The sequence below is a fragment of the Oryctolagus cuniculus genome, chromosome 17, assembly GCF_051225735.1.
Source record: "Oryctolagus cuniculus isolate XC-2025 breed Fujian yellow rabbit chromosome 17, ASM5122573v1, whole genome shotgun sequence".
Lineage (NCBI taxonomy): Eukaryota > Metazoa > Chordata > Mammalia > Lagomorpha > Leporidae > Oryctolagus > Oryctolagus cuniculus.
In genome coordinates this window covers 51,951,732-51,968,472 of record NC_142883.1, presented here as the reverse complement: position 1 = coordinate 51,968,472, position 16,741 = coordinate 51,951,732, and the positions used below count along the sequence as shown (strand labels likewise).

The 16,741-nt window shown below is 60.6% G+C and overlaps 2 protein-coding genes across 7 annotated transcripts; one reads left to right on the top strand and one right to left on the bottom strand.

Annotated features, from left to right (window-relative positions):
- The first annotated feature begins 328 nt into the window (after window positions 1–328).
- On the top strand, window positions 329–8,709 carry PLSCR3 (phospholipid scramblase 3). Of its 4 annotated transcripts, none has more exons than XM_051825250.3 (8): window positions 4,253–4,605; window positions 4,818–4,994; window positions 5,245–5,480; window positions 5,555–5,597; window positions 5,699–5,919; window positions 6,123–6,284; window positions 7,678–7,839; window positions 8,020–8,709. In XM_051825250.3, exons 2-8 carry the CDS (start codon window positions 4,988–4,990, stop codon window positions 8,074–8,076), a joined length of 888 nt encoding a protein of 295 aa, XP_051681210.1. In that variant the 5' UTR covers window positions 4,253–4,605; window positions 4,818–4,987; the 3' UTR covers window positions 8,077–8,709. The 4 variants fall into 4 exon arrangements, with proteins under 4 accessions (XP_017204355.3, XP_051681210.1, XP_051681209.1 ...); XM_051825249.3 differs by having other exon boundaries at window positions 4,254–4,605; window positions 4,814–4,994; XM_017348866.4 differs by lacking the exon at window positions 4,818–4,994 and having other exon boundaries at window positions 329–4,605.
- On the bottom strand, window positions 8,197–16,659 carry TNK1 (tyrosine kinase non receptor 1). Of its 3 annotated transcripts, none has more exons than XM_008270785.5 (13): window positions 16,241–16,659; window positions 13,729–13,907; window positions 13,553–13,623; window positions 13,229–13,420; window positions 12,958–13,113; window positions 12,597–12,880; window positions 12,154–12,427; window positions 11,134–11,228; window positions 10,669–10,833; window positions 10,390–10,469; window positions 9,690–9,988; window positions 9,513–9,608; window positions 8,197–9,423 (listed from the first exon to the last, which is right to left on the bottom strand). In XM_008270785.5, the coding sequence occupies exons 2-13, from the start codon at window positions 13,889–13,891 to the stop codon at window positions 9,310–9,312; spliced, it is 1,989 nt and encodes a 662-aa protein (XP_008269007.1). In that variant the 5' UTR covers window positions 13,892–13,907; window positions 16,241–16,659; the 3' UTR covers window positions 8,197–9,309. The 3 variants fall into 3 exon arrangements, with proteins under 3 accessions (XP_008269007.1, XP_069917433.1, XP_051681208.1); XM_070061332.2 differs by lacking the exon at window positions 16,241–16,659 and adding an exon at window positions 16,114–16,194; XM_051825248.3 differs by lacking the exon at window positions 16,241–16,659 and adding an exon at window positions 15,699–15,815.
- Window positions 16,660–16,741: the final 82 nt, after the last annotated feature.

The window sequence follows — 16,741 nt, the reverse complement described above, 5'->3', positions numbered from 1 at the left end:
ATGTTGTGGGGACAAGTCCAGAGTGAGAACAGGAGTGCCTGGAACCCAGGACTGGGAGGGCAAGCAGGAAATGACCGAACAGAGTAAGGGTGGCAACCATACTGTAGAGAGGGTCTCCTGGACTAAGCCTGAGTCACTGTTGAATTGTCTTCCTTACATCAGACCTGCAAATGTCATCTAGTCCCGTCGGCTCAAATACATACCCAGAATCTGCTTCTTACACCTCCATCATCGCTGCCCCGGCCTCTGATTCAAGCCACCATCATACCGCACCTAGAGTTCTGTAGGGACTGCCTCCCACCCTTGCCTATCTACAGCCTACATTTTTTTTTTTTTTTTTTTTTTTTTACAGGCAGAGTGGATAGTGAGAGAGAGAGAGACAGAGAGAAAGGTCTTCCTTTGCCCTTGGTTCACCCTCCAATGGCCGCCTTGGCTGGCGCACTGCGGCCGGCGCACCGCGCTGATCTGAAGGCAGGAGCCAGGTACTTATCCTGGTCTCCCATGGGGTGCAGGGCCCAAGTACTTGGGCCATCCTCCACTGCACTCCCTGGCCACAGCAGAGAGCTGGCCTGGAAGAGAGGCAACTGGGACAGAATCCGGCACCCCAACCGGGACTAGAACCCGGGGTGCCGGCGCCGCAAGGCAGAGGATTAGCCTAGTGAGCCGTGGCGCCGGCCAATTTTTTAAAAATGATTTATTTAGGGGCCGGCACTGTGCTGTAGTGGGTAAAGCTGCTGCCTGCAATTCCATCATCCATATGGGTGCTGGTTCAAGTCCCAGATGCTCCACTTCTGATCCAGGGTGCTGGTTTGAGTCCTGCCTGTTCCACTTCCAATCCAGTTTTCTGCTGTGGCCTGGGGAAGCAATGGAAGATGGCCCAAATTCTTGGGCCCCTGCACCCATGTGGGAGACTCGGAAGAAGCTCCGGGCTCCTGGCTTCCGATTGGCCCAGCTCTGGCCACTGGGGCCATTTGGGGAGTGAACCAGCGGATAGAAGATTTCTATTTCTGTGCCAGTGGCTCTGTAACTCTGCCTTTCAAATAAATAAATATATCTTTCTTAAAAAGATTTATTTATTTGAAAGGCAGAGTTACACAGAGAGAGAAGGAGATGCTCTTGGGCCATCTTCCACTGCTTTCCCAGGCCATACCAGAGAGCTGGATTGGAAGTGGAGCAGCTGGGACTTGAATCGGCACCTATATGGGATGCCGGCACTGCAGGTGGTGGCTTTACCAGCTATGCCATAGCACCAGTCCCAAATAAATCTTTTTTTTTAAAAAATGTTTATTTATTTGAAAGGCAGAAATACAGAGAAAGAGGGAGAGAAAGAGAAATCTTCCAGCCATTTGTTCACTCCCTAAATGGCCACACTTGCCAGGCCTGGGCCAGGCTGAAGCCAGGAGCCAGGAGCCTCTTCCGGGTCTCCCACGCAGGTGCAGGGGTCCAAGCACTTGAAACATCTTCCGCTGCTTTCCCAAGTGCATTAGCAGGGAGCTGGATCTTAACTGGAGCAGCCAGGACCTGAACCAGTGCCCATATAGGATGCCGGTGCTGCAGGCAGAGGCTAAACCTTCCATGCCACAGCACTGGCCCCTATAGCCTACTCTTGACGAGGCAGCCTGAAAGAGGATTTGTCTTTTATTTTTAAATTTTTAGTTATTATTTTTTCAAAGGCAGAGAGACACAAAACAATCTCTCATCTTCTGGCTGACTTCTCAAATGCCTACAATGTCTGAGACCGGGTCAAACTGAAAACCAGGAGCCAGGCACTCAATCCGGGTCTCCCAGGTTGGGGGCAGGGGCCCTGCTACTGGAGCTGCCATTCACTGCCTCCCGCGGTGCAAATTAGCAGGAGGGTTTGAAATCAGGAGTGGACCCAGGACTCAAGGTATTTGCAAAAAGTTCCTAAGTCTGCACCTCACCCAAGATCATTCAGATTTGGTTGATGTGAAGTAGGATCCAGGCATTTACGAGTTGGGGGGAGAGAGAGAGCTTCTATCTGCTAGTTCACTCCCCAGATGGCCACAGTGACTGGGGATGGCGCCAGGCCGAAGCCAGGAGCCTAGAGCTTCTTCTGGGTCTCCCATGTGGGTTCAGGGGCCCAAACACTTGGGCCATCCTGCTCTGCTTTCCCAGGCCACAGCAGATTGGAGGAGGATCAGCCTCTTCTAGTGCCACAAGTAGGTGCTTAGCCTACCATGCCACAGCCGACCCTTTTATTTTTTAAATTAAAAACATTATTTTGACCGCAGCATAGTGGCAGCTGAGCTGAGCTGCTTCCTGCAACACCAGCATCCCATATCAGTGCCAGTGTGAGTCCTGGCGGCTTCATTTCTGATCCAGCTCCCCACTAATGTGCCCGGGCCCCTGCCATCCATGTGGGAGACCCAGATGGTACTTCAGGCTCCTGCTTTCAGCCTGGCCCAGCCCCGGCCATTTCAGCCATTTGGGGAGTGAGTCAGCGGATGTATGATCTCTCTTCCTTTTCTTCCCATCACTCTGCTTTTCAAATAAACAAATCTTATAAAAAGTTATTCATGTGTTTATTTGAGAGGCTCCCATCCATTGGTTGATTCCCCAAAATGCCCCCATAGCCAAGCCTAGGCCAGGGCCAAAGCAAGACCTGGGAACTAGTCCAGGTGTTGCTGTGGGTGGCAGGAACCTAGTCACTTGAGCCACGCTGTGGTTTCCCAGGGTGTGCATTAGCAGGAAGCTGGAGTGCGTAGTCCGAGGCAGGCACGGAACCCAGCACTCTGATGTGGCACAGGGGCAGCTGATTCTAGCGATAAATGCTTTCAGCCATGCAGACTGGACGCCCACACATGCCCTTTAGATTTTCGTTTGTCACCTCGGAGACACCTTCCTAGTGTGCACCCCGTGCCCACCACTCCTTAATTCCCTTGTCCTGCTCTGTCTTCATGGCACTCAACTGATTTCCCACCTATTTTTTCCTTATTTTTCTGTCCCTTCTCCAATAGAATGGAAGCCCCAGGAGGTCAGGAATTTGGTTGTTCTGCACGCCTGCTGCTTCAAATATCTGCCATCTAGTAGTCGTTCACTAAATCTTTCCCCGGGTGACTCGATTTCTGCGTGCGTGTTCGTGTGTGTGTGTGTGTGTGCGCGCATGTGCACACGTATGTGTGCATGTGTGTGTGTATTTTGTTGGAGGCTGACTCATGGTTTGGGCCATGCAGAGTCTCAGTGCATGCTGGCGGAAAGGACAGGCATTTGGGTCTGGAGTCGCTGATGACTGAAGTTGTGGGAGGAGCTGGACAGCCTGGGGACAGGGAAGCCAGGGCCAATCCAGATGGACATGGACATGGACATGGACATAGGGGCAGGTGGAGGCCCCCAGATCTGCTCATCTTGGGGGTGACACTTCTACTGCCTGGTCACTAGGCAGCCACTTGGGGTCCTCAACTGCTCATCTCCAACCAAGCTCTATGTTAGGATCTAAATATCTCTAAAGTTTGCCAGGAGCCTCTGCACACCACTAGCACAGCCATTCTTTCCCCAGTTTACTGCCAAGAGCCCACCCTGGGCACCCCCATTTCTCTCCACAGTGTGTGTGTGGGGGGGTCAATTGTTTATTTTTTCCATCGAGCTCCCATTCTCTGACTCACTCTCCAAATATCTGCAATGGCCACGGAGGCAGAAGCCAGGAGCTGGGAATTCAACCCAGATCTCTCACGTGGGTGTCAGGAACCCAACTAATTAATTGAGCCATCACCGCGGCCTCCCAGGGTCTGCATTAGCAGGAAGCTGGAACCAGAAGTAGCGGCCGGGACTCGAACCCAGGTGTCTTAAGCCCTACACCAAGCGCTGCCCCACAGTATCCAGAGAATCCTCTTTCTACAGAACAAATCCGATTCTCTTGCTGCAGTTTAAAATCTCTCGGCTGCCTCCTTGCTGCCCTTGCGCGTGTGTTTGGCCCTCCCTCTCCAAACTCCTCTCTGGCTCCTCTCGGTCTACGCAGACCCCATAGCCGCAGGACCCAAACAAAGAACTGCTCTCCGCGGGGGAGGCCTTCTCGGAACCCCGAGCTCCCCTCACTCCTACTGACACTGTGGCCGGGGGCGCCCGTGGGGGTCTCCGCTGTGTCAGGGAGACAAGTCGCCCCGGGGAGGGAGAAAAGGGAGCCAGGCACCAGCGCTGGAAGCCAAGGAATGAGAGCGAAGGGTGTTCGTTCCGCTGCGTCAGCGAGGCCCGAGCCGCCCTTGGGAGGAGGAGCCCAGGCTCCAGCGCGGCGGGACGGCGGGAGCGCACGCGGCCTCGCTCCCGGCCAGGGGCGCCGAGCACCGCGCGCCCGCGGGCCTCCAGGGCACGGCGGGGCCGCGTTCCGGCTGGTCGCGGTCCCTGGCCGCTGTTCCCCGGCATCTGTAACCGGGACGGAAGGGGCGGGGACGCCGGGGCCGCGGGGCAGAGCTCTGGGTGCAAGGTCCGCGGCCCGGGGCAGGCAAGGGGCCTTCTCCGCGCAGCCGCGCCGCGCGGGCCGGGGGGCGGGGCCCGGCCGGGTCGAGGGGCGGGGTCGGGTCCTGGGCCCGCCTCCATCAGCTCCTGGGAGCCGCGGAGCGCGCGGCACCCCGACGATTCTGGGGGCTCCAGGTGAGCGGGGGCACAGAGGGGTCAGGGAGACCTCGGCCGAGATCGCGCCGTCGGCCCGACCGCGGCTCCGTCCGTGCTGCCGTCCGCCAACAGCCGCCCCCGCGGAGAATGGGAGAACAAAGGGAGGGGGCGGTTCTGGGGCCCCTGAGGGAATCCAGGGTCCCAGGTACCCTGCCCCGCCCGCTGACACTTTCGGTTTCTCCCCGAGTCAGAGGCGCCGCCCTAGAGACCCTGGGCCGGCGTCAGGCACAGCTGCGTCCTCGCGTTTGCCTGTCCGTCTCTGTGTCTGTCTCTGTGTCTGTCTGGCTGTCTCCGAGCTTGCCTCCGCTTCCAGAACTAATCCGCCGGGACACCTTTACCCCGCGAGCTCCCGTCCCTTTCCATGGCAGGTAAGGGGGCGCGAGGCTGGGGTCTCCGTTATCCCCCCCGGACTTGGGTGTCGGGTGTGGAGCGCATCCACCAGGAATGTGCCCGGACTGGCCGCGTGGGCCTCTCCCTTCCTCCTGGGGAGCCGCCGCCCTGCTCCCCTGCCCCTGCCCCTGCCCACCCCGTCTCTGCTCTGCCGCGCCGCGCAGGGGGCTGAGGGATAAGGGGGACGGTGCCGCGGATACTTTCCTCATCTACCCTTGCCCCCCACAGGCTACCTGCCCCCCACGGGCTATGCGCCTTCGCCCCCACCTCCCTACCCTGTGACGGCTGGATACCCGGAGCCGGCGCTGCACCCTGGGCCCGGGCCGGCACCAGTGCCCGCACAGGTGCCCGCCCCTGCACCCGGCTTCGCTGTGTTCCCTTCGCCGGGCCCGGTGGCCCCGGGGCCTGCTGCCCCCTTCTTGCCATTGCCCGGGGTGCCTGCTGGCCTCGAATTCCTGGTACAGGTAAGGGGGAAGGAGGGAGGGGACCGGGATGGAGGCCGGCCAGCTGATGTCAGCGCTGCCCCTGCTCTTTCCAGATCGATCAGATCTTGATTCACCAGAAGGCTGAACGAGTGGAAAGTAAGTGGGAGGAGGAGTAGGTTGGTCCTCCCCACCCTGGCAGGGCTGGCGGGCTCCTGGGTGGCCGAGGTGCCCAGGCCTTAGTGTGTCACCCCTGACAGCGTTCCTAGGCTGGGAGACCTGTAACCGGTACGAGCTGCGCTCAGGGGCTGGGCAGCCTCTGGGTCAGGCAGCTGAGGAGAGCAACTGTTGCGCCCGTCTGTGCTGTGGCGCCCGCCGGCCGCTGCGTGTCCGCTTGGCAGACCCTGGGGACAGGGAGGTGCTGCGCCTGATCCGTCCGCTCCACTGTGGCTGCAGCTGCTGCCCCTGCGGCCTCCAGGAGGTGGGCGGGGAGGAACAGGCCTGGGGATAGGTTCTGAAGGGCGGTGGGCAGTAGGGGCCGGTGGGCAGTAGGGGATGGGGAGGCCTGGCTCCCGCGGGAGCTGGACGGTTTGGGAGGCAGATAAGTAGACAGAGCTGGGACCCGTGGGAGCTTGGGATAGGGCGCCCCGGTTTGGCGGTGACGCTGTCTGCCTCCCACTCCAGATGGAGGTACAGGCTCCACCAGGCACAACCATCGGCCACGTGCTACAGACCTGGCATCCCTTCCTCCCCAAGTTCTCCATCCAGGATGCGGATCGCCAGACAGTCTTGCGAGTAGTGGGACCCTGCTGGACCTGTGGCTGTGGCACAGACACCAACTTTGAGGTATCAGCCGTAAGGGGAGCTGGGACCTGCACAGACCAAGGTGGCAGCTTCCAGGAGGCAGGATGGGTTTAGTAAGCTCAAGACCCTGACCTGCCACACTTCCATTTAGAAATGGGATGTCCTGTGGTGTTAGGAGAGCATAGTGTGGGTGCTGATGGCTACTGACAGCCCTGCATTAGGGGTGGGAGTGGAACTCTAAAGCCAGACCCGTTGGGGGGTGGGGTGGGGCGGGGGCGGGGGCGTTGGCCATGGGCTGGGCTTGAGTTTGTGAGCCTAACACCTGAAGCATGCCTGCATTTAACATCCTGACTTGCCCTGCCGATCGGGAGGTCCAAACGCTCCCTGCAGCCTGGAGCCCACGCGATGCCCTTAGCCCCAGTTTTGAGAGCCTACGTGGTGAGGGTCTCAGAGTCAGGCATGGGAAGCGCCTTGGTTTCTGGAAGGCAGAGGCACTGCAGAGACTCCCCAGGCCTAAGTCCCTGTGCAGATAAAGCAGACAACGGGCGTGATCCAGCAGACTTGCCAGCGCGTCTGGTGAGGCGCTTCACCTAGGGTTGCTCTTTAAAATGAGTCATGTTAATAGCCAGAGGGAGGCTCCATGATGGGAACCAGCTGGGAGAGCGAGCACTGGGTGTTCTCTGGATGGGAATGGGCAGATCGTGGGGTTCTCACAAGCCTAGTGTCTCTTTTACATAATTATGAATGGGCTGCCTGCTCGGGACTGCAGCGCCGGCTGGGACGGGGCTGCAGGAAGGGTCCCAGAGCTGTAGGAAAGTGGGGCCGGGGGGTAGCAGACACACAGGGAAGTCGCTCTGGTTCTAGTTACTGGATAATGGGCACAGGAAAAGGACCAGGAAGTCGCTGTGAGTCACCACCTATTGTAGCAGGGCCTGGCTCCCCTCTACATGAGGCTTGCGGTCAGTGCTGGGCAGGGCCCACCTTAGGGAAAAAGTAGCCGTCCAGGCAGATGCAGGCTTCCAGGGCCCACGTGGCTGGTAAACGAGGCAGCATTTCGGCAGCCTCCTCTGTCTTCCCCGCCAGGCTACTGCGTGTGGGGCGCCAACTGCACCACCTGGAGGGAGGCAGCAGAGACACTGACAACCAAAGCAGACAGCAACCAGCCTCACGCTAAGGGGATGAGACTGTGTCACCTCCCATTTCTCGCACCGCACATGTTGTCATGCAGGGTCCTTAGAAGGAAGGGACTGGGTCTGAATCCAGACTCACAGTGAGACCCAGGGTGCCCGGTCTCCCCAGCTGTCCCACAGACGGTTGAGGGGATTCACTGAGTGTAGAGCTCCCATGATTCATCCGTGTTGGCCAGGATGGGTGTCCGCAGGCCACTGGGATGGGGTGCATGCTCCCAGTAGGGTCCTCCCCTCTCCCCCAACAGGTGAAGACCAAGGACGAGTCCCGCAGCGTGGGCCGCATCAGCAAGCAGTGGGGGGGGCTGCTCCGAGAGGCGCTCACGGACGCAGACGACTTCGGTCTGCAGTTCCCACTGGATCTGGACGTGAAGCTAAAGGCTGTGCTGCTGGGAGCCACGTTTCTCATCGTGAGTTGGCTGCCCCTGCCCCTGCCCCTCTCCTCCTGCCAGTCCTTTGCCATCCCTTATTGAATCTCTGTGCACCCGCTGGCTTCTCACTAGGGGTGGGTTAGGGACGGATGTCATGTATAGGGGAGGGGGTGGTTCCAGACCTGGCCCAGCCCCCCGTTCATGGCGGCTTCCCTGCAGGACTACATGTTCTTCGAGAAGCGAGGAGGCGCGGGGCCCTCTGCCATCACCAGCTAGAGGCTACCCTAGGGTGAGGGAAGTACCACCTCTACCAGAACTGAAGCCGGTTGCGGGCCCGGCCCCGCCCTCCCGAGCAGCAGCCCCCTTTCTTCCAAGTATACTGCAGGGGACGGAGAGGCTGGGGTCACGGTGCCCCACCCCGCCCCTGCTCCCTGGCCTCCTCCGCCTGGGGCCCCCACAGCAGGGTGTGTATGAGAACCCGTCCCTGCCACCCCCGCCCCGGTCTCCCAGCAGCCCCTCAGCACACAAGCTTACTGGCTTTCAAACTTCCCACCCACTCCAAGCCCTCCGAAGGCCTTTGGCACCTGAGACTCTGGGGTTTTACGACAGGGCATGGCCGAGTAAGGGCAAGCAGCAGCAGACAGCCGACGCGGCCACCCCTCTCCTTCGTCAGCTTTGCCAATTAGCTCAGCCTCGGACCCTGGCACTTGGAGGGGATCTCCACCTCCCCCGCCGGCAGGTGTCAGGGCTGGGCCCCAGCGCCAACTTCCTTTCCCCCTTGGGCCCTGCCCAGAGCGGTGCTTCCTGCAGCTTCCTGTGCCTTATTTAACCACCCCTTCCTTGCCTTGCCCTAGGAAGGAGGCTGCATCTTTGTATGTTATATTCATAAACACTTTGTAACTTTTTGGACATTGGAAGATGTATGTGATGGGGGAGGGGCGAAGAGTTGATGGGAGGTAGAGCAAAGGGAACTACTGGGCTGGGGCAGGGGCTGGCCCCTCTCGTGGTCCCTGCTGCCAGGATCGAATGCCCTTGCGTCCAAGAGAGCAGTTCCCATCACCCACAATGGCGCTGGACCAAACCTGGGCAACTGGGGCCCCAAGTCCCGACGGCTGCTTCCACCTCCCAGGTGGCCGCCCCCAGAGTCAGTGAGGTAGCTCAGGGTGGCTCCGGACAGCCACTTGGTTGTTCTCTGAAGGGGAACGGTCTCCCCTGGGTCTGATGTGCAGTTCTTTTCCTTCAGGTCCTCCTCCTCTCTGGGAATGTGGCGAGCAGAGCACACTTCCTTGGCCCCGCCAAGGGACCCTGAGCCTTCAGAGGCCATGGGCAGGGTAGGGAAGAGACGCCCCCTCCGTGCCCAACCCTGGGCTCCCTTGGGCACCTCCTGCACCTGCTTTCCGCAGGTGGGGAACTCTGCCCCTGTGAGGACCTCGTTCGGTTCTGCTGGCTCCTCCTGCACGGCCAACCCCGAGGGCCCAGGTCTCCCATGCCTGCCCCAGGAAGCAGAGCTCAGGACCGGGCCAGGACGTAGCGGCTGGCAGCTGACAGGTCCCACTGGTAGTGCTCCAGGATGCGCCGGCAGTCAGCTCTCGACCGGCTGCTCATGTGGAACAGCTGGTCCACCTGCGGGAGGACCAGAGGGAGAGCAGCTGAGTGCCAGGGAGCAGCGGCAGGAGAGAAAGGAACTTCTATAGAGAGGGGTCTGGCTTTACCTTGAGGTTCTGGATGGCAGAAGCCACATCTCCGCCGGTGGCTCTTAGAGCCGCCTGGCACTCCTGGTAGGTGACCCCATGAACGCCCAGCTCCACCTGCGGGGGACAAAGGCTCACTCAGCCCCGCCCCAGCCTGCGGCCCCTTCTGGACAGCAGGTCAGTTCAGTGAGTCCTCACCTCTGAAATCTTCCTCTGAAACTCCTGGTCGGGCAAGAGGCCTCCAGGGGGGACAGCAGCTTTGCCGGCTCCAGGCCCCCCTGTGCGATGATTGTGAGGAGGGTCTCTTTTGGGCCAGGGAGGCCGTTCCCTGGGGGGTTGGCTAGGCTGAGAAGAGCCGGAGGGGATGAGTGGGCGTGGAGGCAGGACTGGGAGTCCCTGGGGCACAGCTCTGGCATGTCGAAGTTCAGGGGGGCTTGAACCACCCCCTGTAGGGCAAGGACCCAGGGACAGAACCGACTCCAGACTCTTGGAGATGCCTGCACAATTAAGAAAGAAACAACTTGAGAGGCGGCCCAGGTGCTAGGCCCTGCCTCTGCCTGCTCTGGCTGGCTGGGGGGGTTAGCCAGCGCTGGCGGCTGAGCTAGTCCACCCTGCCCGTGGGGTGCTGCATGTATTAGGTGAGGCAATAAGACAGGACTGCAAATGAACTTCAAGACCCAGGCTGCTGAGGGCCCAAAGGACAAAATCTCGAGCCAGAGTAGGGGGATGCTGGTCAGCAGGGAAGACAGGGGGCGCTCCATATTCCTCAAGATTGTAAAGTACAGTGGTAACAGGCAGAACCAGGGGAAGGAAGTCCCAGCCGAGGCATGGCTGCAGGGCAGGAGGACAGAACAGAGGGGTGTTCCTGCCCCGAGACCCGGAGCCCCTCCACACCCACCTTTCATCCTCTGCAGGGGCACGTTCTTTCTCTGGCCCCGGGCTGGGGGCACATCCCGGAGCTTTGCTTTCTCTCTGTCCCTGTTGGAGAGGGATCCACCAGTTCATCCCCACCCCCACGTGGTAATGTCCCCTCCCGAAGAAACTCAGGCTCCCAGGCACGGGGTTGGCGCTGCGGCTGGGAGGCAAGTGCCGCCTCACCTCCAGCTTCCACTCCAGAGCAGCTGATGAACTCGGTGCCCCCAGCCCAGCTCCGCTGCCCACCCTTTCAGCTCCTCACCCGTCTGTGACTCCCCGGCGGCGCTCTCCCCGGGCAGGGGGGCCTCTGTGGACTGGGTAGGGGGCTGGCTGGCCCCCCACATCTGCCAGCGCCACTGCCGAGGCTGGGAAGCTGCCCACTTTGAAGGTGCGGCCGTTCTGGCCCTTCCAGGTGGCAGAGTCCGGGCTGTGGGAAGAGGACCTGGTGAACAGATGGGACCCAGGGAGAAAGTGCCGCCTGGGTCCAGCCCCGCTCAGCTCCCCCAGCCGTGGGCCTTGGAGCCGTGTCTGCCTGGAGGAAGGGAGGCCTTTTTTCTCTAGCACAAAAGGGCTCTATGGGCCGCCAGTGGCGCTCGTGGGGACCAGTGGAGAGAGAGGAAAAGACAAGGTCAGGATTTGGAAGAAGTCAAGAGAGGACCAGGAGTCAGGGAGACTGGCAGGAAGTGAGCTGCCCTCTGGGGATGCTCAGGAGACACAGGGCTGTCACCTGCCCTCGATGATCGTGATGGGGTCACCCGGCTCCATCCGCAGGGCACCTGGCTCTGTGACATCCCTTATACAGTGTCCCTCAGAAGGCCAGGCCTGTGGAGACAGGAAGAAAGGGGGGCTGAGCAAGCGGCCTGGGTCAGAGGTGTGATTGGAATAGGGAGGGAAGGAGACGCCCCCTGTGCCCCCCAGTCAAGCCCATACAAGGTGTGTCCTCTGTGCTGGGCCCGGGGTCAGATCGTCCCTGTCCCCTAGTTGTCACCCAGGGCGGATGGTACACCTGCATCCCACGCCAAGCTGGACACGGCCCAGGGTTCAGGGAGTAACAGAGAAAGGCCCCATCTCTCCCAATAGGGACTAAGAGGAGAGCCACCGTGTTCACCACTCTAACTGGGGGCCCGTCTGAGCCGCCCCCCCCCTCCTCATCTCTCGGCCTTCATTGGGATCCTATGTCTATGCCCTTCTACCACCAGGCCAAAGCAAAATGACACGTAAAGTCAGCCTGTCACTCCCCTCCCCACACTCCAGGTGCCCTGGGAAGGAAGAGGGAACTCAAACAGCCGAGCACAGGAAATAGGGAACCGCTTTGAAGTCAGATCCACTGTTCACATCCCGGCTGTGGGACTTAAGTCACGAAAGCTGTTAGTGCCTCAACTGCCCCTTCTGTGAAATGGGGATAATCACGCTGGTCCCACCACTGAGCGAATGTCCATCAAACACTTAGCCACAGCAGCTCACACGGGCCCGCGCTCTGTGAGGGAGCTAACCTTGGCTAACCACCTTACGGCAGCTTCATCACAAATGTCTCCCTCCCTCACTGAACCTCCTTCTTCCTGGTCAAACACCCACAGCCAGCTGCTGCTCTTCTCTGGGACACAGACCCCAGCTTTTCAGCCTGCACCTGTGCAGCGCCAAAGCTGCCTCCCCCGGGGGCTTTCTGTTCAGAGCTGGGTCCCGGGGCACAGCACAGGCGTCCCTGTGCGTCAGCCTTGTGCATGGCTGGGGAGGGTAAGGGCCCCACCTCTTGGAGCAGCCCCTCCAGATGGGAAAAGCTGGGCCGGTCAGCTGGGTGGGGGGCCCAGCAGCGCAAGGCCAGGGCATAGAGCGCCCTGGAGCAGAGCGGAGGCCTGGGCAGCCGGGCGCGTTCCTTCTCCAGCCGCTGCAGGATGAGATATGGCGGCACCCCCGCCCAGGGCTCCTCGCCGCCGGAGAACATCTCCCACAGCGTCACCCCAAACATCCACACGTCCGAGGCGGACGAGAAGGCTCCCTGGCGCAGGCTCTCTGGGGCACACCTGTGAAAGCGGAAGCTGAATGGGGCCGGGCCGGTATGGGCCCCTCACAGACCCCAAACACTCCCCTTGTCCCTAGAAGGCCTTTCCCAGACCCAGCCACCCTTCGGATCCCAGCCCGGGGCCCTCCGAATCGCCGCCTGCAGCCCGCCCACCACGGGGCGGTCCTCACCAGGCATAGGGGATGGGGCGGGGCCCGCCCATGACGTAGCGGCCCCGGGGACCGCGCAGCGGCCGCACCAGCCCGAAGTCGGCCACCTTGATGGTACGCGGCGAAGCCAGAAGCAGGTTGCGCGTGGCGAGGTCCCGGTGCACCAGCCCGCAGGCCCCCAAGTACGTCATGGCCGCTGCCAGCTGCCGCAGGAAGAGGCAGAGCAGGGCCACGGGCAGCAAGGGGGTCGGGGCCGGGGCCGTCAGGCGCGCGTGCAGGGAGCCCAGGGGCGCCAGCTCCATCACCTGCAGGGGCACGGCGCCGCGTGAGCTGTGGCCCACGCCCCACCCTCCTGCTGCCCAGCAGCCTGGGATCTGCTCACCATCTGCAGGGGCTGGCCCAGGACCAGGCCGTGCAGTCGCAGCACGTGTGGGTGCTCCAGGTTCATCATGACGGACACCTCTCGCAGGAAGTCCCCCAGCTCGGTGCCCACGGGACCTTCAGGACCCACCCGGAGGGACTTGATAGCCACTGAGACCTGGGGGGAGAGGAGGGAGAGGCACCATCAGGCTGCCGCCGCAGAGAGAGCCAGGGGAACACAGGCGGCAGCTGCCCCAGGTACCCCAGATGACGTGGGCTCCCTGGACACTCACACTCTGGCCGCTGGGCAGCGTCCACACCCCCCGGTGCACCACGCCGAAGCAGCCGGAGCCCAGCAGCTCCCCTCTGCACACAGCCCCCTCTGGGATCAGACACTTGAGTCCTGCTTCGGCCTCGGGGAGGCGGACTGGGCTGTCAGCCGCTGGGGTGGTCTCCTTGTGCTCAGGGTTAAAGCCCCCAAGGATCTGAAACGAGGAGGATCGGACAGCGGGTGTGCTCAAGCCTGCCCACCTCCCCTTGCTGCTCAGCCCACCCGATTCCCAGGCATAAATTGGCCCTGTAAGCCTCCTCCCACGCCCACCACGACCAGCACACACCTTGTAGACCCAGTTCTTGGACTTCAGCCCTGAGCGGTGCCTCTTGAGAGCTTCAGCCAATCTGCGCTGGGCTGAGAGAGGCCGGCATCAGAGGGCTACGGAAGGGGCAGGGCACGGGGAGATTGACAGCTCAGAGGGCGGGAGGGGCCCAGGGCCTAGGTGCAGGGGTCCCTTACCAGGCCGGCCCATGCCAATGCCATCCAGATCCTCGGGCCTTACGAAGTCGAAGTGCTCTGGGCGAGTGACATTAAGTTCCTCCAGGATGGGCCTGTAGAACTGGGCCAGTTGGATGTCCCGGAGCAGCCGCAGCAGCCAGGGGGAGCCGGCATCGGGCAGCATGTCCGCAGGAGGAGCCCTGGGGATGGAGGCACCTTCCTTTACTTGTCTAAGCCCACGGCAGGCACCCAGAATGCACGCTCACCCTCAAGTAAGAAACACAGGTACAGAGGGAGGGACGCGCCCCAGACAGCCAGGCACCCTGCCACTCACACATACGGTCTCCGGGCAGAACTTGTCCCTCCCCAAGGCCTCTAGGTACCCCACAGCGCTCACCTCAGACAAACATGCCCACCTGCCACCTGAGATTGTAGTCTACAGCCTGCTCACGGGACAGACTGCATGAATGCTGAGACACTGTGGCACGCTGCCCCTGGACAGCCACACACACTGCCCCTTTAGACCCGAGCTACACCACTGTACCCCACGTACACCCAAGACACCTCCTTCCCCACACGTGACATATCTTTGATGCCACACTGACCACACCATCCTGCATACGTGTAGATAGACACACACACAGACACACATCCTCTCACATCTGGCACGTTCCGGCATGCTATCTCAAAGTTCCGGTTAGTAAAATGGTGACGTCTTATCTCTGGTGCCATCTTAAGCCCCAGGCACCGTCTTAGGCTCTGGCCCCCATCACCATCTTGCATAGTAAGCATGGGTCCTAAGCCCAGACTGACTTGCTAAGAGTCAGGTAACCAGATGGCCCAACCACAAGCGTCAGCTCCACCCCCACCCTAACGGGATTTGCCGTTCCCACTTCCCTACCCTCCGTGAGTATAACAGGACCTGCTTCCCTCACACGTGTCTGTCTGTCTGTCTGTCTCTCCTCTCCCTCACCCAACAATAAACCTTTCCCTTAAGTCCAGTGTTTGGTGTGTTTTGTGGTGGCCTCACAGTGCCCACACACCCTCTCACCTACCAGGGTACTTGAAAGAGTTGGGCGGGTGCAGAGGCTTAAACCGCCACCTGCAATGCTGGTATCCCATCTTGGGACACAGGTTCGAGTCCCCATGGCTCTGTTTCTTTTTATTTATTTATTCTTTAAGACCTATTTATTTATTTGAAAGGTAGAGTTATAAAGAGGGAGGGAGGGAGGGAGGGAGGGAGGGAGGTCTTCCACCCACTGGTTCCCTCCCTAAATGACCACAACAGCTGAAGCTGGGCCAATCTGAAGTCAGGAGTTTCTTCTGGGTCTCCCATGTGGGTGCAGGGGCCCAAGGACTTGGGCCATCTTCTACTGCTATCCCAGGCCATAGCAGAGAGCTGAACTGGAAGTGGAGCAGCCAGGACTGGAACAGGCACCCATCTGGTACCTGCTATGCCACAGTGCTGGCCTCCCCGCCCCCCCCCCCCCAGCTCTATTTCTGATCCAGCTTCCTGCCAATGCACCTGGAGAGTCAGTGCAAGAAGGCCCTAGTGTTTGGGCCTCTGCACCCATGTGGGAGACCTGGATGGAGTTTCAGGCTCCTGCCGCCAGCCCCAGGCCAGCCCCAGGCCAGCCCCAGGCCAGCCCCAGCTACTGTAGCATTTGGAGAGTGAACCAGCAGCTGAAAGATCTTTCTCTTTCTCTTTCAAATAAACTAGGTCTTTTGTAAAAATAAATAAATAAATAAATAAATAAAATTTGTGGGAAAACGGAATGAAAAGACAACTTTGTTTTGGTGCAAAAATTTCAAAAACCATGCCTAATTTTCTCCTAATGTAAATTTTCCATGAACTTTGTTGAAATATCCTTATTTGAAATATTCAGAGACACTGGAGATACCTAGATCCACAGCCCCACCTTGGCCACATGAATACACACAGCACACAAGGGCAGCATCCACACGCGTCTGAGCCACGCAGGTACACTCACCCCAGAGAGGCCCAGGGTCGCCGCCTCCCAGGAATCCACTCAGGCATTTGTTAAATGCCGGCGCTGCCAGCTAAGCTAGGGACTGCCTAATAGAGCCCATACAGAGGCGGCCAGGGGCCTGCGGGAACTCCACGCCCACCTGGGCGCCCCTCCAGGCACCGAGCCCACCGGCACACCTGACTCACTCAGTCTACCTTGGCTTCCAGACAACTCCACCAACCCGCGTTAAACATGGCTCTAGGGGCCGCGGGCCCGGAGACCGGCACACTCACTCTCCCCTACACACACCTGGCCCTCTCCTCCCGCCCCCAAATTCAAGTAAGCGAGGAGAAAGCAGAGGTGGACTCGGAATGTGGGGAAGGAGAAAGCCAGAACCCCGGACCCCCGACGCGGCAGGTAGGATAGGAACAGGAACCTGAATGAGCAGGGAGACCGGAAGAAACCTGGCCCCGGAGGGAAGGCCCGCACCCCGCACCCCGCGGCAGCTGCCCCGCCCGCCGGCCCCAGCCCGGGGCGCACCTGCGGGGGCCCCTGACCCTCACCTGCCGAAGGCGGAAGCAGCGGCTGCGGAACCGCCCAGGCTGCCAGGGTTAAATCATGAAGGGCGGGATCGGAGGCGTGGAGGGCGGGCCCCTGCCGTGGCCCGCAGCGGGCCGGGCCGCACCCCAGTTCCCTGGAAGAAGCGAGGGCGGGCGCCCGGCGGCCCCTGCCTTCTCCAGGCCGGGCGAACCCCGCACCCCACACCCGCTTTTCAGCTTTTCCCAGAAGTGGCTTCTGGCGTCCTGGCCCACTCCTGAAATCCCTAATTCTCTCCACCAGGACCCCACCCTCAGGAAAGCCAGGGTAGGGCCCCGGGGTGGGGTTGGGGGTTTGCAGTAGAGCCAGCGCCCAGAGATGCTGATGTCTGTACAGGAAGGCAGCCCCGGGCCCAGAGAACCTCAAATGGAACTACTACCACTGCATGCCTCAGGGGACCCCTCTGCCCCTCAGACTTCTGGCTGCCTCCTGGCCCCAGCAGCTGCTGCCCCCCCCCCCCCCCGGGC